The sequence below is a fragment of the Chiloscyllium plagiosum genome, chromosome 21 (genome assembly GCF_004010195.1).
Source record: "Chiloscyllium plagiosum isolate BGI_BamShark_2017 chromosome 21, ASM401019v2, whole genome shotgun sequence".
Lineage (NCBI taxonomy): Eukaryota > Metazoa > Chordata > Chondrichthyes > Orectolobiformes > Hemiscylliidae > Chiloscyllium > Chiloscyllium plagiosum.
The window spans coordinates 19,410,732-19,433,297 of NC_057730.1; the positions used below are offsets into that span (position 1 = coordinate 19,410,732).

Here is a 22,566-nt window from a genome sequence, read left to right on the forward strand (position 1 = left end):
TTTACTGTGGAGAAGGATATGGAAGATATAGACTGTAGGGAAATAGATGGTGACATCTTGCAAAATATCCAGATTACAGTGGAGGAAGTGCTGGATGTCTTGAAACGGTTAAAGGTGGATAATCCCCAGGACCTGATCAGGTGTACCCAAGAACTCTGTGGGAAACTAGAGAAGTGATTGCTGGGCCTCTTGCTGAGATATTTGTATAATTGATAATCACAGGTGAGGTCCCAGAAGACTGGAGGTTGGCAAATGTGGTGCCACTGTTTAAGAAGGGCGGTAAAGACAAGCCAGGGAACTATAGACCAGTGAGTCTGACCTCAGTGGTGGGCAAGTTGTACATATAAGCAGCATTTAGCAGACTCTATTATCTAGTAACTCTCGCAAATCTTGAGTCAATGTGAATCAGGGAGAAAACTCTGTTTGTTGGAGTAATACCCTGCACAAAGGAAAATGATTGTGTTTGATGCAGGTCAATCATCCCAAATACAGGCCATCACTGCAGGGGTTCTTCAAGGTAGTGTCCAAGACTAAGTACCTTCACTGCTTCAATAACGACCTTCCCTCAGAGATGGATATGTTTGCTGATGATTGTGTAATGTTCAGCAATATTCACGATTCCTCAGATATTGAATCAATATTGTGTCCAATTACAGCAAGACCTGGTTAGCATTCTGGCTTGGGTTGACAAGTGGCAAGTAACCTTCATGCCACACAATGCCAGGCCATGGCCAGCTCAAAAAATAGAGAAAGTAAAGATTTCCCATTGACATTCAATAGAATTACCATCATTGGATTTCCCTTTTGCAATATCCTGGAAGTTAACAGTGACCAGAAACTGAACTGAACCAGCCAGTGGACGTCACAATGGTCAGCGCTGTTGCCTCACAGCACCAGGGACCCTGGATTTGATTCCACCTCAGGAGACTGTCTGTGTAGAATTTTCACATTCTCAACATCTCTGCGTGAGTTTCCTCTGGGTGCTCCGGTTTCCTCCCACAATCCAGATGTGCAGGCTAGGTAAATTGGCCATGCTAAATTGTCCATAGCATCCAGGAATGTGCAAGCTAAGAGGATTAGCAGTGTTACGGGGATGCTCTTCAGAGGGTTGGTGTGGACTCGATGGGCCAAATAATCTACTTCCACACTGTAGGGATTCTATGATTTTATTCTATGATTCTAAATAAACACTGGCTAAATTAGCAGGTCACAAACAGAATTCTGCATTAATTAACCCATCTCCTGATTCCTCAAAACTTGCTCACTATCTACCTGGCACAAGTCAGGCAGTGTAATGGAATACTCTCCACTTTGCAGATCCAATAACATTTGACAGGCTCAGCACCACTAAGGACAACATAGCCCATTTGACTGGTCCCATCTTCACCTCCAACATTCACTCCTTTCACCAGTGCAGTGAAAGCAGTGTGTGTCATCTACAGGAAGTAATGCCATAGCTCATCAAGGTTCTTCAGATAGTACATTCTAAACCCCCAAACTCTATCATCTAGAAGGATAGGGCAGCAGATACATGGAAGCACCACCATCACCTACAAGCTCTCCTTCAAGCCACACACCACACTGACTTGGAAATATATCACCATTCCTTCACTATTCTGCAACACCTTTCCTAACTGTTCTATGGGTGTCTCAACATCCCAAGGGCTGCAGTGGTTCAAAAAAAAAACAACTCATTACAATCTTTTCAAGGCTAATTTAGAATGAGCAATAAATGTTGTACTGGCCAGAAATTCCCTCTACTCATGAATGAATTTTAAAAATGCTCAGGCATAATGAAATATTTGCTATTTCAAATTAATGATTTTATGAAAATAGTTAACCTTTGGTGGAAGACCACTTTATATAGCCATTCTCCTGTTCAATTCAAGAGGCTCTTAAACATTTAAAATAAAACGCTTAATTAACCCATCTTGACATCAGTATACTTAAACGTTTGAATTAGAAGGATGCTGGCTGTTTGGAAATGGAGGAATAGTTACGTAGAATTAAACTTCAAAGGCAAATGGTTTTCAATAGCCAATACTGTTACAGCGTTGACATATATGGACAATATATTTATGTTTGTAGCACATCAAGAGATCCTAAAATAGTGTGATTCAAAACCAAAATGTATAATAAGCACTAACTGCCGAATCTTCCAAACACTTCATGGGGATGAAATATGTATTGAGAACTGAGATTGCCAGCAGTGGATTCCCAGTGGAGATTTGGGAGGCACCTTCCACATCTGGATGGCCAGTAGGATCCATCCAGCAGTGAAAGTTCAACAGCCCTACTGTCTGAAACAGGTGCTGTTGAAGTTTATAGGCAGGGCAAAAAGGGGACTCCATTCCTTGTTGTTGGCCACAAATTGAGGAGAAAAGAGGACCAAAAGGGCTAGGGCAACCCTGTGGTTGCAGCTGTTTATTACTATTGAATGGAATATCCAGATCTGAAGGTTACCTGGTGTGCAGCTAGGAAGCCTCCATCCATTCACAGAGAGCCCCCTGGTTTAACAAATACCCTATACACTAGCTGAATGATCCAAACCTAGTCAGAATAGTACCCTTAAGATTGACATTACTTGGTTATTAATGTGCCTGGTCAGGTAATGGAGTCCCATTATCACCCTGGTCCATGCAGAATCCAGTTGGTTTCCCTCCCATTTTTGGACCTGTGCTTCCAGATCCACCTCTACAAACCCCTCAAAGTGTAATTCCAAAATATAGTTAATGCATTAATACCCAACTCAAAAGAGGAGGGAAGAATGTGGCTGGTTACAGCAGCAAAATATAAGTGACTTACTCATGCGTCTTGTGGTAAATATGGTATGCCAGGATAATAATATAGCTCAGGAACTTCTCCAGCAACAATGTATCAAATGGAGAGTGAGTTTCCTCCAGGGTAGTAAATTTTCCTGCAACAATCAAAAAATTAATAGCTTAATTTATACGTTTTTTTGGAGAATGCTTAAAATATTATAATGTTAATATTAATATTAACATCTTCTAATTAATTTGAATTCACAGCACCACAGTTCATGAATTCAGACCTAACGAATATAGAAACCTTGATTCTCAGAAAGTAAAAAAGGTTCCAATGTAGCTTTTGTAAATTTTGTTTAAATTCTAGTCTTGATATTTTACAAATATTGATGGGTATTTGCACTTTAATTGATATCTTAATTTTAGTCTATGCTGTTGGATGATAATGGATGGCAATATGGTGGGCCACTTTTCTCCCTTTCACCTGTGTCATAAATTTAATTCCCATGGGGTTAGAATCTAGGATGAAATTTTATAGGGATCTGAACAAGATTTGCAGCAGATTCAGACGAGATGTCTGGCAAAGGTGGTTGTGACATTATTAGTATCTCAGACCACCTTTTATGCTTTCCACAAATGGTATAGTGAGTTTCTCACTAGGCAGCAATGAAGTATAAGATTAAAGGGATTGCTGTTTGTTAAATGACCTGATAAATATTGCTATATTAATATTCAACTATCTTAGCAAACTTGCCAAATGAAAATTAGATGAAAATATAGAAGGCATGGTTATTGGCTTGTGGATGACACCAACATTGGTGGTATAATGGACAGTGAAGAAGGTTATCTAAGGTCACAATTGGGTCAAAGGTTGGGAGTGGTAGGTGAACTTGATTTGGATAAATGTGCAATATTGCACTTGAGTAAAACAAACAACGGCAGAACTTATACAATTAAAAGTAGGGCTGTGAGCAGTGCTACGGAAGAGAGACCTAGGGTTTCAGATACATAATTCTTTGAAGTTTGCATCACGTGTAACAGGGTGTTTCGGAAAGCGTTTAGCACGCTTGCCTTTATTGCTCAAACCTTTCAGAATAGGAGTTCGGACGACATGTTGAGGTTGTACAGGATGATGGTGAGGCAACTCTTCTTGAATACTATGTCCAGCTCTAGTTACCCTGTTGTATATTATTAAGCTGTAGAGTCCAGAAAAAATTACCAGGATGTTGCTGCGAATGGAGGGTTTGAGTTATAAGGAGAGGATCGATAACTTGGATTGAGGTGGAGAAAGTTAAAAATCACACAACACCAGGTGATACTCCAACAGGTTGGTGAAGGAGTAGCGGTCCAAAAGCTAGTGCTTCTGAATAAACCTGTTGGAATATCACCTGGTGTGGTGTGATTTTTAACTTTGGATAGCCAGGGATTTTCTTCACTGAAGCATACGAGATTGAGGGGTGACTTTATAGAGGTTTATAAAATCATGAGGAATATAGAGAAGGTGAATGGCAGGTGTCTTTTTCCTGGACTGGGGTATTTCAAACTTGCAGACATATTTTTAAGGTGAGAGGAGAAAGATTTCAAAAAAGACATAAGGGGCTACCTTTTTATATAGGCAGTGGTTCGTGTGTGGAATGAACTTTCAGACGAATTGGTGGATCTGGGTACAGGTACAACATTTAAAAGACAGTTGGTTAAGTTCATGAATAAGAAGTGTTTGGAGGGGATATGGGACAAATGTAGGCAGGTGAGGCTAGTTTGGTTTATTGTTGGCATGACGTTGTTGGACTGAAGGGTCTATTTCCATGCTGAATGTCTCTGTGAGTCTATAGCAATTGTGATTTTCTAAAACTTGAATAGTTATCAAATGCTTTCATTACAACACCATATGTAGCTGCTTCCTCATCAATCCCTTGCCAGATGAGGACATCATGTGAAAAATCTTCCATTGCGTATAAGAGTACTGACTTGTTTCTTACCAGGCTTTGTAGCTAGTCCCCATGTGATATGATACCAAATATTACCTTTCATTTCAATATGATAAATATTAGGTATACAGGTTAGAACTTCACTTCTACAATAATCTGCTAGCGAAAGCCCATGGTGTATTCTCCATGGCAATGCCTCTGCCAATCAGAGTTCAGTTAGTTACCAAATTCTCCTTTCATGCAGTACAAATGTTGATTTTCCCTTTTAATTTGTGTTCTCGTGAAATGTCCTGATGAGCATTAGATGAAAATCTTCAACAAATGTGTCATTTTTCAGCAATACTCAAATTCAATATTTCTAAATGACTATTTCTATCTGGTTACCTTGACTGTCCATTACTCTAAATTTAGGTAACAGTCATTGATTACAACACAATGGGAAGCCATTCAGCATTTTCAAAGAGCTATGCAATTAGAGCTTCTCCCCACACTCTCACCTCAAGCCTCATACAAAGCCTTTACTGGGAAGTATTCAATTTCCTTCTGAATATTACTAATTTGGTCCCATTATCTTTCTGGATAGATGTGTTCCAAATCATACAAACTTTCCATATAAAAATGATTCCATTCATCCTCCCTTGCCTCTTTCGGCAATTAATTTAAATTTGTGTCCTTTTGTTATCTACCCTCTTATCAACCAAAACATTTTCTCCGTATGTACTCTATCAACACTCCCTCGTAAATTTTGAACATGAGTTTTCATGGAAGTCCAACGAGCAATGCCATCTTTCTTAAAGAGTAATTGATTTGCTGAAGATGCTATTTTCTTACTACATCACATTAGTATCAACATGCAGAACAACTGAGTGAAAGGATATGGATTTGTATTCCAAAGAAGATTTAATTACCATTAAGGATCCTATCCATGTCAGCCAGACTCAGGGCATAATGATGAAGTTTGCAATCTTTCAGAAAGCGCCAGAACTGGAGTTTGCTCATTAAGAAAGTATTATCTAGTGTTTGCTGATGTCCCAGGCTACTGTAGAAAATGTATATTTTCCTCAGTTCTGATAAATATCGAAGAGTAGCGTACTCTAGCTGCACAAATAAAATCAAAATTTAAAGTCATATTATTTCATTCTAATAAGTAACTTTATTAAATGTATTTGATTAGAGATCCTTGAAAGATGGTGGGATAGAATTGGACTAGGAATGAGTGCAGGGCTAATGCATGGAATGAGAAGGCCCAAGGAATACATGGCTGCATAGTGGGAACTCGGCTAGAAACACAGGAATTGTTGCTTAGCAACTGATGGAGTGAAGAACTGTCACAAGGTTAAGATCAATCGAGTGTGTAGGAGTACGATGGAAAATATCTGCTAACTTACATTAATATCAAACAGATAAATAATTCTAATACTGTGACTGATTACGCAGCATCCAAATTAATAATTTATAGAGCTATCTGCATTATGTGAATAATCCCAATAAATTCTGTATATAAACACTCAATATATAGATTATTCTTAATTAACAAATGGGTTGCTATGATCCCAATATGATACACAGTTACATCATTACCCAATGGTAAATAAAAATTAAATATTGTATATGCAAATTGACAGGAGAGAATGTGGAGATAACAGAGCAGAATTATCCTAAGGCTGGAGTGAGAAACAATGTGCAGTGCCTGAGTAGAAGTGGTCAGGATCAGAAACAGCAAATGAGAGGTTTTGAATCTAAAAGAGTAGAAAAGGTTGTTGACGCTACATAAGAAGAGAAAAGCAGAGCCAACAGGCTGCAGGCATTTGGGATTTGGCATAAAACAAGAAAATGGCATTAGAACCAGTGTCCCAAGACTACATCGTAGGAGATTGGTGACCTGAGACCTGGTAGTGCAACAAATCACTGGTTTAAGGGTTACTTGACATCCTTAATGGTACTGAAACAATGGCACTACCTTTCAAAATCTGCTTTAATTAATTTTACCTGCATTCGCTCATTTTGTACATCTTCGTTTGGAATCATCTCCAAAAGTGAAGCAATATCAAGTTCCACGTTGCGTTCCAGAACTGATTTAATGACACCCTTTGAAATACCTCCCTTGATATTATCTATCGTAGAAAATAATATTGAACTTTTATTCCTTTTTACTGATGTTGAAATAATTTATTAACTCTAGTTATAGATGTGCAAATGTTAAGAACTTTTAAATATTGCAGTAGCTTCCAATGTTTACAGCACTGTTATAATGCATTACTTCCATTAATTCCAAGGGCTAAACCTGGTGGTATAGGTACCTTCCACTATGTTTTAGCCCTCTTGAAGCTAGTTGGGGATATACCACAATCCACATATTGAGTCCAATTTCTGTGCGAGAGGAGTGGCTTTGAATAGGTAAAAATTAAGCTCATTATATTAAACTGTTAAAGAATCCTAGAGATGTACAGCGTGGAAACAGGTCCTTCGGTCCAACTCGTCCATGCCGACCAGATATCCTAACCTAATCTAGTCCCATTTGCCAGCACCCGGTCCATATTCCTCAAACCCCTTCCTTTTCAAATACCCATCCAGATGCCTTTCAAATGTTGTAGTTGTACCAGCCTCCACCACTTCATCTGGCAGCTCATTCCATACACGCACCACCCTCTGCGTGAAAAAATTGTCCCTTAGGTTCTTTTTAAATTTTTCCCCTCTCAACCTAAACCTATGTCCTCTACTCCAGGGAATTCCCCCACTCCAGAGAAAAGACCTTGTCTATTTACCCTATCCACACTCTTCATGATTTTAGAAACCTCTATAATGTCATCCCTCAGCTTCCGACGCTCCAGACAAAACAGCCAAAACCTATTCGGCCTCTCCCAATAGCTGAAATCTCCAAGATTTTTCCTTAATGACAGATTCACAAACATTTTTCAACCTGCAAATAAATTTTCTGTTTATTTTTGTTATGGTGTTTTTTTCCATTAAGTGTTACAATTTTCCTGCTGTTACCGGCCCAAGCCACTTGGCTTCCTGACAATAGCCCTCCCCACCTCATCACCTCGCAGCTTCCTAGCTGTGCAGGATTGGGGAGGGTTTACACCACTCTAGTGCTGTAAACCCACCCCAACTTCCAGAACATGCATTTCCAAGCTTGCAACGTGCTCCACTCTCAGCACAAAACAAGTAAACTGGTAGACATGGCATTTATTATGGCATAAGTCATTTGTGTTATTTAAGTATTGCAGTAATTGTGCTATCATTGTTATGGGGCAAGTTTAGAACAAAATGTAATTTCTTTTCAAAATGCTCACCAACAGTATGTTGGGGGGGGTGGGGGCGAGAAGAAGGTACAGATTGTGCCTATATTATGCTTTGGAAACTGAGCACTTACACAAGTGGCAGATTGATATCTCTGCAAAGCTTCTTACCAGTTTCAAGCAACAATTTGGTTTGCATTGTACCAAGGTCCGGTGTCTTCATTCCAGTTATTGAAAGTTCAGGAAACTCTACCATATGATCTTCCAAAAACTTTCCTTCAAAAGTACGACCATTCTTCAACATGAATGTTCCCTAATAGTACAAAAGGTAGAAAACCTGATTTAAAATTGTGAAATTAGTTTGAAAATACCTTCTGCTAAACTGAATATCAATTATCTAGCACACCACATCAATCTGGAGAAAATAATGGTGCATTTTTCCAGACTTACTGTCATATTTTAAACTTTCAGCAAATGCAAGAAAGACACCAATTTATGTTTAAATTTTATATTAGATGATCAGTATCATTTTCAAGACAGCAGAACTGTTATCTAGATACAGAATATATTATTTAGATAGAGTTTTATTTTTTTCTTTCACCAAATGGCTAAGCCATCATTTGGCTGGATAGATACTATTCTCTACAGCTGAGAGCACGAGTCCAAAGGCCGTGTTGCCAAGGTTAAGGACATCTCCTCAAGGCTGGAGAGGGACTTTGAAAAGGATCCAGCTGTCTTCATCAATGTTTGTATTAGCAACATTGATAGGACTAGAAAGGAGGTTCTGTTGAAATATTTTGGACATTTGGGAGCTAAGGTGAAAAGCAGAACCTCCGAGATAATAATCACAGTATTACCACAGGCAAACTGGCATAGGGTAAATAAAATCAAGGAATTAAAATGCGCAGCTTAAAAACTTAATAAGTTTCAGTTCATGACGCAGTGGCACCAGTATTTGGATTGAAGGGAGTGTTGGTTGATCAGCTTCACTTGAACCGTGCTCAGATCAGTGCCCTGGTGAGTTGACTAACTATGACTATATCGAGGATTTTAAACTAATTAGCATTTGGAAGGGTTTGGGAGAGGGATATGTAGGTTTACGAAGCAAAAGAATATGACTTTGGCATTGACTTTGATAATGATATCCAGAATGGAACAGAAAGCAACAGACAGTACAAATATGAAAAAGCTACAATAGTAGAAGGTTAAGGGGGAATGGTAATTTGGCAAAACTTTAGTAATTATGGAAATACAGTTGCAAGGAGATCAAAGCTATGAAGTAAATATTCAGGGTTCTGTGCCATTTCAAAAGGACCAGAAGGAAGGGAAGAATGTTCAGATTTGTTCATTTGAGATGGATTAAGTTTGATAGTAAAAAATGGTCAGGATTGGATGACGTGGAATCTGTATGAGCAAAGTAGGATAAAACAAAGTCAGAAGTCACACAACACCAGATTATAGTCCAACAGGTTTATTTGAAATCACAAACTTTCGGAGCACTGCTTCTTCGTCAGATGAAGTCCACTTCACTATAATCTGGTGTAGTGTGACTTCTGACTTTGTCTACCCCAGTCCAACACCGGCACCTCCACATCTATCACATAACAAGGGAAGAAGATAGTAATAGTCTTTAGATCCTTTAAGGGTAGCTGTTCTGTAAGAAAGAAAACAAATCAAGAGATAATTAGGGTATATAAACAAGGCAGTATATTAATCATGGGTGACTTTAATAATCATGTTGATTAGGAAAATCAAATCAGTAAATGCAACTAAGAGAAAAAATTCATACAGTATACTTAGAACTGAGAATAGTTTCCGAGAATAGTATGTTGCAGATCCAATCAGAAATCAGGCTATTTTGGATCTGGTAATGTATGTAATGAGGTTGGTTTTTATAAGTGATCTCAGAATAAAAGATCCCCTAGGCAACAGTGACCATAACATGGTAGAATTTAGTATTCAGTTTGAAAATGAGAAACTTGGTTTGTGAGCAGCTAATTACATTGGGATGAGGGCAGAGCAGGCTGGAATGGACTGGAAAAGGAGTTTAGCAGCAAAGATGGTTGAGGAACAAAGATTATGATTCATAGCAAAGAATGTCTAAGTTAAGAAAAAGAAGCCTGACAAATTTAGTAGTAATAGTAGTAGTAGCAGCTTTTTATTTGTCATTTCTACATATACAACTGATACAGTAAAAAAACAAGACAGCATTCCTCCAGGACTGAGGGTGCTACATGAACAGCACAAACTACACAGTTGGAATATAGTTCTTTGAGGAGTTAATAAGCAAAGGAAACCAGTAGATGAAATATATTTGGATTTTGATAAGGTGTTTGATAAGGTACCCACATGAGACTCCTTAAAGAGAGCCGATTGGTAGTATGTAGGTACGAATAGAGAATTGTCTAACTAACAGGCAGAGAGTTGGGATGAAGAGGGCATCTTTTATGATTCCATTAGTGGACTGCCACAGGAACCAGTGCTGGGACCACAATTATGTACGCTATATGTTAATGCTGTAGCTAACAGAAATGAATATACCATAGCCAAGTTTGCAGATCACACAAAAATAGGTGGGAAGGCAAGTTGTGAGGATGACACAGACCACAAAAGGATAAAAAACAGGTTAGGTGAGTGGGCAATAAACTTGGCAGATGAAATCTAATTTGTCAAAAAGTGATGTTATCCACTTTATCAAGAAGAACTGAAGAACTATTTAAATAATGAAAACTGGGCTCTGAAAAGGCTGCAGAAAGCTGCAGCACAGAAGAATTTGGAAGTGCTAATGCATGAGCTGCAAAACCTAGCATACAAGTTTAGCAGGTAATAGGGAAAGCAAGTACTCTGTTGGCCTTTATTTGAAAGGGAAGGTAATATAAAAACAGGGAGGCTATGCTACAACTAAACAAGACACAGTCAGACTACATCTGGAATACTCTGAACAGTTGTGGTCCCTTTATCTAAGGAAAAATATACTGGAATTGGACGTAGGCCAGAGAAGATTCATTAGGTTCTTTTTGTGTATGGAGGGATTTCTTATGAGGAGAGGTTGAGTACGTTGGTTAAACACATTGGAGTTTAGAAGAATGAGAAGTGACATTATTGAAACCCGTAAGATTCTTAGGGGGATTGAAAAGATAGAAGCGGAGAGGTTGTTTACCTTTGCGGTAGGACATAATCTCAGAATAACGATTGCCTTTTTAATTTATAGATAAGGAATAATTTTTTGTGAGCCAATAAAGCATTTCATTAATTTAGCCCTGAAGTGAATCTGCAGAATTATATTCTGCCCAGGGCTATTGAGACTGAGTTGTTAAGTATATTAAAACCGTGGATGGACAGATATTTAATCAGTTAGGGATTCAAGGGTTATAGGTATAATGTAGGAAACTAGAATTGAAGAATATCAGATCAATCATGATCCTATTGATTAGCAGAGCTAATGGCCCAAATGAACTACTTCTGGATGTTGCCTGATATGGAAATTTTAGGTATGAACAGTGGCTGAAAAAGCTCTGGTTATCTGGTTCTGCATAATGAGACAAGAATAGTTAATGACCTCATAGTTAACAATCCTCTTGGAAGGAGCAATCACAGTATGGTTGAATTTAGAATACAAATAGAGAGTGCGAAGATAAAATCCAATACCTTCCTTAAACAAGGAAGATTACAACAGGATGAGGGATGACTTGGCAAAAGTAGACTGGAAACAAAGACTTTATGTTGGGGCAGTTGACGAGCAATGGAGGACTTTCAAAGTAATTTTTCAAAGTACTCAGCAAAAGTATATTCCAGTGAAAAGGAAGGACTGTAAGAATGCCATTGGTGTCTAAGGAAATAAGGGAGGCTTTCAAATTGAAAGAGAAGGCATACAAAGTGGCCAAGATCAGCAGGAAACTAGAAGATTGGGAAAGCTTTAAAGCTCAACAGAAAGCCACAAAAAGAGCTATAAAGAAAAGTAAGATAGAACATGAGAATAAACTCACACCAGAATACAAAGACAGACAGCAAAGCTTTCTATAAATATATAAAATGTGGCTGAAGTAAATGTTGATCCTTTAGAGGACGTGAAGGGACATTTAGACTTGGGATATGATGAAATAACCGAGGCATTGAATAGGTATCTTGTGTCGGTGTTCACAGTGGAGGACACGAATAACATGCCAGTAATTGACAAAGAGGTGAAGGTAGTTGAGGACCTGGGAACAATCATTATTACGGAAGAGGTAGTGTTGAGCAAACAAATGGAGCTAAGGATAGACACGTCTCCCGGCCCTGATGGGTACCAAAAGAGATGACAGGAGAAATAGCAAGTACACTTCTGGTAATTTTCCAAAGTTCGCTGGACTCTGGAGCAGTTCCAGCAGATTGGAAAAGAGCAAATGTGATGTTTGAAAAAGGGTGGTAGACAAACGATGGGGAATTATAGACCAGTTGGCTTAACTTCTGTAGTGAAGAAGTTATTTGAGTCTATTATCAAGAAAGAAATAGCAAAGCATCTAGATAGAAATTGTACCATTGGGCAAATGCAGCGTGGGTTCATGAATAGCAGGTCATGCTTAACTAACATTTTGGAATTCTATAAAGACATTACAAGAAAGTGGACAATGGGGACCCAATAGATGTAGTGTAACTAGATTTCCAAAAGGCCTTCAACAAGGTGCCACAGAAGAGGCTGCTGCATAAGATAAATTTGCATGATGTTACAGGTAAAGTATTAACATGAATAGAGGATTAGTTGACTAATAGGAAGCAGAGTGAGAATAAATGAGTGCTATTCTAGTTGGCAATTACTAACTAGTGGTGTGCCTCAGGGATCTGTGTAGGGACCGCAATTATTCACAATTCATACAGACGATTTGGAGTTGAGGACCACGTTTAGTGTGTCAAAGTTTGCAGATGACAGTAAGATGAGTGGCAAGTATGCAGAGGACTGTAAAACCTTGCAGAGGAACATAGATACTTTGAGTGAGTGGGCAAAAGTGATGGCTGATGGAATATAATGTTAATAAATGTGAAGTCATCCAATTTGGTAGGAGTAACAGTAAAAAGAACTATTACCTGAATGGTAAAAAGTTGCAGCATGCTGCTGTGCAGAGGGACTTGGGTGTCCTTGAGCATGAATCACAGAAAGTTGGTCTGCAGGTACAACAGGTTGATAGGAAGGCAAATGGAATTTTGTCCTTCATTGCTAAAGGGATCGAGTATAAAAGCAGGGAGTTTGTGTTGCAGCTGTATGGGGTGCTAGTGAGGCCATACCTGGAGTACTGCATGCAGTTTTGGTCTCCTTACTTGAGAAAGGATGTACCTGTACTGGCACTGGAGGAGGTGCAGAGGAGGTCCAGTAGGTTGATTCCGGAATTGAGGAGGTCAGTTTATGAGGAGAGACTGAGTAGACTGGGATTATATTTATTGGAATTTAGAAGAATTCCCTTCTTATGAAGGGAATGGATAAGATAGATATAAGAGAGGATGTTTCCACTGGCAGTTGAAACTAGGACAAAAGGGCAGAGCCTCAAAATTAGGGGGAACAGATTTAGGACTGAATTGAAAAGGAACTTCTTCACCCAGAGGGTTGTGAATCTATGGTATTCCCTGCCCACTGAAGTAGTTGATGAATGTTTTAAAGCTAACATAAGTATTTGTTTGCACAATGAAGGAATTAAGGGTTACGGTGAGAGGGCAGGTAAGTGGAGCTGAGATCTTGAAAAAATCAGTCACGATCTTACTGAATGGCAGAGAAGGCTCGAAGGGCCAGATGGTCAATACCTGCTGCTAGTTCTTATGTTCTTTATGTTAAGGGACATTGTGATTGAGGTGGATAGAAAGCAACTGTTCCCATTAGTTGAAGGTTCAAGAACAAGGAGCACACTTTGAAAGTTTAGAGGGAGGTTAAGGGACATTTTTTCACTCAGAGGGTGGTGAGTGTCTGGAATGCATTGCCTGTGAGGATAGCTGAGGTGGGTAACTTCATAACCTTTAAAAAGTACTTAGATGAGCACTTGTTCAAGGCAATGGACCTAATATGGGAAAGTGGGGCTACTGTAGGTAAAAGTATAATTTTTGGGAGTACAGACCTAATTGACTAAAGTGGAGAAAGTGAGGGCTGCAGATGCTGGAGATCAGAGCTGAAAATGTGTTGCTGGAAAAGTGCAGCAGGTCAGGTAGCATCCAAGGAACAGGAGAATCGACATTTTGGGCCCCATTGTCCACTGTTCTTGTAATGTCTTTATAGAATTCCAAAATGTTAGTTAAGCATGACCTGCTATTCATGAACCCACGCTGCATCTGCCCAATGGTACAATTTCTATCTAGATGCCTTGCTATTTCTTTCTTGATAATAGACTCAAATAACTTCTTCACTACAGAAGTTAAGCCAACTGGTCTATAATTCCCCATCGTTTGTCTACCACCCTTTTTCAAACATCACATTTGCTCTTTTCCAATCTGCTGGAACTGCTCCAGAGTCCAGCGAACTTTGGAAAATTACCAGAAGTGTACTTGCTATTTCTCCTGTCATCTCTTTTGGTACCCATCAGGGCCGGGAGATGTGTCTATCCTTAGCTCCATTTGTTTGCTCAACACTACCTCTTCCGTACCACTACCTGTTTCCTGAAGAAGGGCTTATGCCCGAAACGTCGATTCTCCTGTTCCTTGGATGCTGCCTGACCTGCTGCGCTTTTCCAGCAACACATTTTCAGTAATTGACTAAAGTGCCTCATTTCTGTTCTGCATGTTTCTGTGATTCTGCTCCTATGTTGTAGGTCATATACAATTTTCCACATTGTCAGGTAAATGTTGTAACTGTACCTGACCTGCTGGGTTATGGGCATAGCTAGTTCTGGAGCACTTCAGAACTATTATCAGGATGTCAGGGCTCATATTTTTGCAATATCCAGTCACTGCTTGGCTGAAGATTGGCATCTTTACTTTTGAACACCTCAGGAAAAGACTGAGATGGATCATCCATCTGGCATTTCGGCTGAAGATGATAACATATGCTTCAGCCTTGATTTTGCACTGATGATCTGAGCTTCCCTAACATTGAGGATGGACATATTCATGGAGCCTTTTCCTCCCATTAGAGTTTAATTGTTCATGGCTAGATGGGGTAGGACTGCACAACTTTAATGTGTTAGTTCTGGGATTGCTCTATCTATCATATGCTTGTCTGTTGTTTGGCAAGTAAATGATTCTATCATGTAGTTACATCAGACTGACATTTTTAGGTATGCTTGCTGCTACTCCTGGCATGCTCTCCTGCACTTTTCTTTGAAACAGGGCAAAATTAATTAAGTGCTTCCTTAAGTCAAGAGGTAACATATTTCCCTGCAAGACAGAAAATCTGAATTTATACCCTATTTTCAGGGATTTGAGGACTTGAACACTGCTGTTATTTCAAGGAATTTGGGGTGAGATTTGTCTTTGAATGAAGAACTGAGAAAGTTTGCTTTTGCCCATAATTATCAACCAATAACGAAATTCCATTTTGAGCAACCAAGTGTTTCACACTTTCTCTCAATTTTGATCCCTGGTCTCTAACTGCAGAACAAAATAGTGTGATGGTACTGTGCCTTTAATAGAAATGTGTTCTGTGCTGTTTCTCTTGCAGAGGGATGTTGTCACAGTGATGCTAAAGTGTCTCCTTCAGACAGGCAATTGGTAAAGAGCTTTCAAGTTCTCCCTAGGTAATTTTTTTCAAAGGAGACGAAAGAATCATGATGGGTGCTATCAGGGCTCACGCTGGTGCAGGAAGGCTTTTAGTTTTGCTTTTACTTAGTTGAGAACATTTACACTGACTGCTGAGCTAAAAGTGAAGTCTTAGACAATAAGGTTTCCTCTTAAAAATCAAAAGGGGCAGATCGTTTCTTTCTTCCAGACTGGGGAGAGACAGCACATGAGAATCAAACTGCTTTCCTGAATTGCATTTTTGCCAAAAAGTATGTTTGTGGCATGCTCCCCGTATTGGAAAAATGATGATTCATGGTTAAATTATATATTATCTTGTTTAGTATTTCAACAGAGTTAAAGTTATGCCAATTCTTATTTTGTGTTATAACTGTGTTATAAGAATACAGTGTGTTTTGATTATAGCCTAGTGATGGACTAGTTGAATCACAACTGGAACACAGCACCTTACACTTGCCTTTAAATAAATGTAAATGTTAGGCTCTAGGCTATCTCCTTACAATACTGGGGAGAGCATCTGGTCTGGTCTGGTCCATACCAACAGACATTATGCTATCTTTCAGAAAAAGACGTATTTCTGCCTTATCATTCTTACAAGGGCCAACCAAAGTGTTTTCTTTAATAAGCAAATTTTTTAATCAAAATGGAGTCAGAATTTTTAGTTACTAATTTAAGAAGATAAGTTAAAAAGACTAAATAATTTTCAAGATGATGTATGAAGTTTGCTACAAAATCTGAAGTAAAACTAGAAAATGCTAGATATACTATGCGGGACAAGCAGTATCTATGGTGAGAGAGAAAAACAAAGTTAATGTATCATGATCTTTTATTACTAAATTTTGCTGCTGCCTTTCCATGGTTAATGATTGCAAAGGAAAGGGTAAATTAAAAACAAAAGTGTCAGTAATTGTCAGAATCAACTTACCAAACCATGCTTCTTATTTGCCACCCATTCTCCAGAGTACACTGCTCCATTAGCATAGAAGAACTTGCCCTGCCCTTGCCGGGCTCCCATTACAAACTCCCCTACATATTGGTTCCTCTGGGGATATTGACTACCTGGAACCCGTTTCAGAAACCAGGTGTGAGTACCAAATCCATGCTGAAACAAAAAAAGAGTCAACCATAAAAGCTCCAAATTAACACATTTAAGAGAATGTAAAATGCATTATAGTTAGTTATTGATGATGCATACCTGATAATTATTGAAAACATCATAAATTTTAGTTACTGGATATCTATTACTGATATCTATTCCGCACATTATCATACTGATAAAAACAGAGGTACAGACACTTGTACAAAGTTAGTTTGCTCCGAGATAGTTGGTGGACAGAATTTGGTTTCTCTTGAATAATATATGCCACATGGATCTTCTATCTGTACAGTCTCTACAATTTTACTAGGAGAAATATAAATCAATGACTAGCAATGTCTCTATATATAATGTAATAGAATAAACTGAGAATCAACATATATGTAAAAACTCATGTCTCTTTCATGCTGTACTGCTGTACTGTAAACTTAGTATTCTATTTATAAATAATCATATAACTTCTATATTATATGCCCTACTATTCTACTATGTAGAATGTACCTAAACAGTTACTTAATATAGTGCTGCAAGTTTGCACCTTTGGATATAATTGCATAATTCCTATTTGACTTTTGCAGTACTTGTGCTGGAAATATTGAGTGGGACAATAAAGAAGGAGATTTAATCTTTAACTAATATGTGCTGTAACTAAACTCCTGAGTATTTGACAGGATAGTGTAGAGAGAGTTTTATTACATATTTTATCTGCAACTGCACTAACTGTTTGTAACGGAATCCTTGTACAGGGAGATTTACTCTATACCTCCCCATGCAGTATCTGGCCTGGAAGTAAACTTATATTGTGCGCTTTCTCCGGGTCTTATCAGTGTTCTTCAATAATATAACTGCAGTAACACAGCAGATACAGTATTTCTTAATGAGATACAGAGTGAATCTAGACTAACCACTAGATTAGACAGTCCTGCAGCTCCAAATTGTTATGTCTTCCCCTACCATACAAGAGTCACAAAAGTTCCATTAAAGTTTGTTCCCTCAGGACCCTAATAGCATCCAATTGTTGGTACAATTACAGATCCTACTTAGTGGTTTTGCCCCTGTAGAGTAAGCAATAGCCTAGTAGTATTATTGCTAGACCATTAATCCAGGTAAATTTCTAGAGTCCAAAACTTGCCATGGCAGATAGTGGAATTTGAATTCAACAATAATCTGGAAACAAGAGTTTGATGACAACCATAAAACCATTGCTGATTGTCAGGGATGACTTTTAAGTTCACTATGCCCTTTAGGAAAGGAAATTTGCTTTCATCACCTGGTCTGGCCTATATGTGACTCCAGACCCACAGTGATGTGGTTTACTCTTAACTACCCTCTGGACAGTTAGGGATGGGAAATAAATGCTAGTCGATCCAGTAATGCTGCCATCTCAACTGGTTTGGTTCACGGTCGCTGCTGAATCAGATAGGGCTGCAATGAGAACTCTGCAGTGTGTTCCCTTGCCATGTACTAAGAGGGGTGAGAAAGCACGAGTTACGGAAATCAGCAGTTCTAATTCCCATTTTAATGAATTAAAGAAAATGGGAAGAGCAAATTTAAATTAAGGCCTGGGATATACATTATGGACCAAAGTCACACAGATGCACTCCACCAATCCCAACCTCAGACTACACACACCCAACCCATTTGGGTTACAATCTGAACTAAATGTGGTGAAAGTAGTTGCTCAACCCTTCCCGAACATACTGCAATTCTAGAAGTTCATTCTATTTTTGTACACAACTTGGAATTTGAGATATGCAAGTGAATTTTCAGGGAATTAAAATCTTGAAACTGTAGAATAATTTGTTCTGTTGGCAACATCATACACCTTCAACCAAAAGAAAGTTTAACAGGTTTGAAATCCTACCTGTAAACCATTTTGCCACTGCCCTGTGTATTCTTCATTGGTAGAAATCCAACTCATGGTGCCTTCCCCATGGCGTTGAAAGCCTTTCCATTCCCCTTCATAAACATTCCCACTCTTATACCTACAGAGAGATTTTCATATTACAAAGCACATTGCAATACAGAATATTTAGATGCTGCCCTTAATTAAATACTCACTTACATCCCTGACAAACAGGGAGTAAGTTTTCTTCCCCATCTCATCTGAATAAAAGACCCTATGCACTATCCCAACTGGTTTGGTTCCTGGTCAGTGCTGAGTCAAATGGGGCTATAATGAGAATGCTGCAGTGTGTTCCCTGGCCATGTACTAAGAGGAGAGAGAGAGCAAGAGTTGTGGAAATCAATAGTTCTAATTACCAGTGAATTGTTGAAACCTGCACATATTGATGTGAAATAGAATAGCATTTGAAATAGACTTCCCTGAGTGAAATAGCCTCTACTCCATGTTTACATACCAATAATGGGTATTTGGATCAAATATCAATGTCTGTACGTATGAGATAAAGTAGGAAACTTGGGCTTTGCAGTTTGCAGGGATGGGGGGAGTTATAGAGCCAAACAGCATGGAAAAAGACCCTTGATCCAACCAGTCCATGCAAATCATGATCCCATACTAAACTAGTCCAAACTGCCTACCTATGCTAGGCACATATCCTTCCAAACCTTTCCTATTAGTGAACTTTTCCAAGTATCTTTTAAACATTGTAACTGTACCTGCATCCACCACTTTCTCTGGCAGTTCATTCCACACATGAATCACTCCCTGTGTAAAAATGTTGCCCCTCATATCCTTTTGAAATCTTTCTCCTCTCATCTTAAAAATATGCCCCCTCATTTTGAATTCCCTCATCCTCGGGAAAAGACCCTTGTCAGTCACCTTATCTATGCTCCTCATAATTTTATAAACCTAAATAAGGTCACCCCTCAATCTCCTATGCTCCAGTGAAAAAAAGTCCCAGCCAATCCAGTCTACTTTTATATCTCAAACCCTCTTCTGCCGGGAACATCCTGGAAAATCTTTTCTAAAGCCTCTTCTGTTTAATAATATCATTCTTATAACAGGGCGACCAGTACTGCATTCAGTACTCCAGAACAGGCTTCAGCAACATCCTGTACAACCCCAACATGACATCCCATCTCCTGTAGGCAAAGGTCTGAGCAATGAAGTCAAGCATGCTAAACACCTTCTTAACCACCCTGTATACCTGTGATACAAATTTCAAAGAATTATGTACCTAAACCCCTAGGTCTACAACACTACCCAGGACCCTATCATTAATTAAATAAGTCCTGTACTTGTTTGTATTACCAAAATGTAATACCTCATCTTTATCCAAATTCGATCAAGATCCCTTTGTAATCTTAGATAACCTTCTTCACTGTCCACTAAATCACCAACTTTCGTGTCATTCTCAAACCTACTAATCATACCTCCTATATTCTCATCCAAATCATTTATATAAATGACAAACAAAAGTGGACCTCGTACTGATCCCTGTGGAACACCACTGCTCAAGGCCTCCAATTCAAAAGATAATCCTCCACTATCACCCTGTCTCTCACCGTAAAGCCAATTTTGTATCCAATTGGCAAGCTCACCCTGAATTTCATGATCTAACCTTACTAATTATTCTACCATGCAGAATCTTGTCAAAGGCTTTACTAAAGTCCAAGTAAACAAAGTCTACTGTTTTGCTCTCATCAATGTTTTTGGTTACTTAATTAAAAGACTCAAGTTTGAGAGACATGATTTTCCTCACACAAAACCATGCTGTCTATCCTTAATCAATTCTTGCCTCTCACTTCATATAAATTCTATCTTTCAGAATCATCTCCAACAACTTACACACCATCGATGTCAGACTCACAGATCTATAGCTTCTAGGCTTCTCCTTACAACCTTTCTTCAATAATGGCACAACATTAGCCACACTCCAGTCCTCTAGTACCTCTCCTGTGGTTACAGATGATACAAATATTTCTGCCAGTGGTCCCACAAGTTCCTCCTTAACTTCCTTGATCAGGTCCTGGAGATTTATCTATCCTTATGTTTTCTAAGATCTCCAGCACTTCCTCTTCTGTAATGTAAACTGTTTCCAAAACATCAATATTTATTTCCTTGAGCTTTCTTGCATCCATTTCTTTCTCAACAGCAAAAGCTGATGTGAAATATTCATTTACCATCTCTCCCATCTCCTGAGGTTCGATGACCTCATTGATCTTGAAGGGGTCCTACTCTCTCTCTCTAGTTGCTCTCATACTCTTAATATATTTGTAGAATCTTGTTGGATTATCTTTGACCTTTATCTGCCAAGGCTATCTCATATCCCCTCTTTGCCTTTCTGATTTCCTTCTTAAGAATACCCCTACATGCCTTATACCCTTCAAGAGATTCTGTTGTCTCAGTTGTCTATATCGATGATTCTTTCATATTCTTGATTAGAACCTCAATATCTTTATTCATCTAATGTCCCCTAATCTTATCAGCTTTGCCTTTCACTCTAACAGGAACATAATGCCTCTGACCTCTTGTTATCACACTTTTGAAAGCCTCCTGCTTGTCAGTCATCCCTTTACCTGTGAGCAGTCCACTCCAATCAACTTTAGAAAGTTCTTGTTTTTTGAAGAGACAGGTCAGGCTGGAACATGACAGAGAGCAAGGAATGCCTATTGGAGTAAACTGCATTTATTTCAATGCAAGAGGGCTGACAGGGAAGACCGATGAACTCAGGGCATGGTTAGGTACGTGGGATTGGGTTATTACAGCTTTTACAGAAAAATGGCTAAGGGAGGGACAGGGCTGGCAGCTTCATGTGTCAGGGTACTGCTGCTTTAAGTAGAAAAGAGGGGAAGGGGAGATGCATTTTTGATTAAGGGGAGTATCACAGCAGTAATCAGAGATGAAATAACTGTAGGATCATCCAGTGAGGCTTTGTGGATGAAGCTAAGGTATAAGAAGGAGATGGTGATGTTTTTGGGGTTGTACTAAAGGCCCCCAAACTGTCAACGGGAATTAGAGGAACAAATGTGCAGGGAGACTGGGGAGACTTGCAGGAGAAATAGGATTGTCAGAGTAGGAGATTTAAACTTTCTTAACGTAGACTGGGATTGCCAGATCATAAAAGGCTTAGATGGGGTGGAATCCGTTAAGTGCGTTCAAGAAAGTTTCCTCAAGCCGTACACAGAGGGTACTACTCGGGAAGGGGCAATACTCAACCTACTCTTGGGAGATAAGGCAGGGCAGGTGACAGAGATGACAGTGGGGGAGCACTTTGGGACCAGTGACCATAGTTTTATTAATTTTAAAATAGTTATGGAGAGGGACAAAACTGGTCCACAGGTTCAACTTCTAAATCGGGGCAGGGTGAATTTTGATGGAATTCTGGGTGACAAGAGATATTGGGGTTTTGACCAGAAAAACGGAGGAGGCATGGCTCAGGTACAGGCAGCTGGGATCAAGGGAGTCCGTGGAGGTATACAGGGAATACAGGAGTTTACTGAAGAAGGAAATCAAGTGGGCAAAAAAGGGGGCACAAGGTAGCCTTAGCTGAGAAGATTAGGATGAATCCAGAGAGGTACCTTAAGTATAGTAAAGAGAAACTAGAGAGAGAATAGGACCCTTAAAGGACAAATAGGACATGTATGTGTAGACCACAGCAGATGGACGAGGTTCTCAATAAATATTTCTCCTCTGTGTTTACTGTGGAGAAAGACATGAAGACTTGGGATCTTGGGAAAGTTAGTGGTGATGTCTTGGAACAGTCCATATCATAGTAGAGGAGGTGTTGGATGTATTAGAATGTATGAAGGTGAATAAATCTGCTAGTTCCGACCAGATAAACTTCAAGAGGCTAGAGAAGAAATTGTGGGGTCCCTGCCTGATATATTTGCATCATTATTACCCATGGTGAGGTCCTGGAAGACTGGAGGGTAGCAAATGT

The 22,566-nt window shown here is 39.1% G+C and overlaps 1 protein-coding gene across 2 annotated transcripts in view; it reads right to left on the reverse strand.

The window, feature by feature from the left end:
- The window catches only part of rsph10b (radial spoke head 10 homolog B), an 84,096-nt gene that overhangs the window by 39,377 nt on the left and 22,153 nt on the right, over nt 1-22,566 (reverse strand). The window contains exons 6-11 of one of the 2 annotated variants that reach the window (XM_043711371.1): nt 18,585-18,705; nt 16,550-16,726; nt 8,107-8,248; nt 6,683-6,807; nt 5,602-5,791; nt 2,806-2,917 (exon numbers count right to left, since the gene is read on the reverse strand). In XM_043711371.1, the coding sequence (XP_043567306.1) occupies nt 2,806-2,917; nt 5,602-5,791; nt 6,683-6,807; nt 8,107-8,248; nt 16,550-16,726; nt 18,585-18,705 (867 nt within the window). The remainder of the gene's footprint in view (nt 1-2,805; nt 2,918-5,601; nt 5,792-6,682; nt 6,808-8,106; nt 8,249-16,549; nt 16,727-18,584; nt 18,706-22,566) is intronic. The other variant, XM_043711372.1, reaches the window with a different exon arrangement.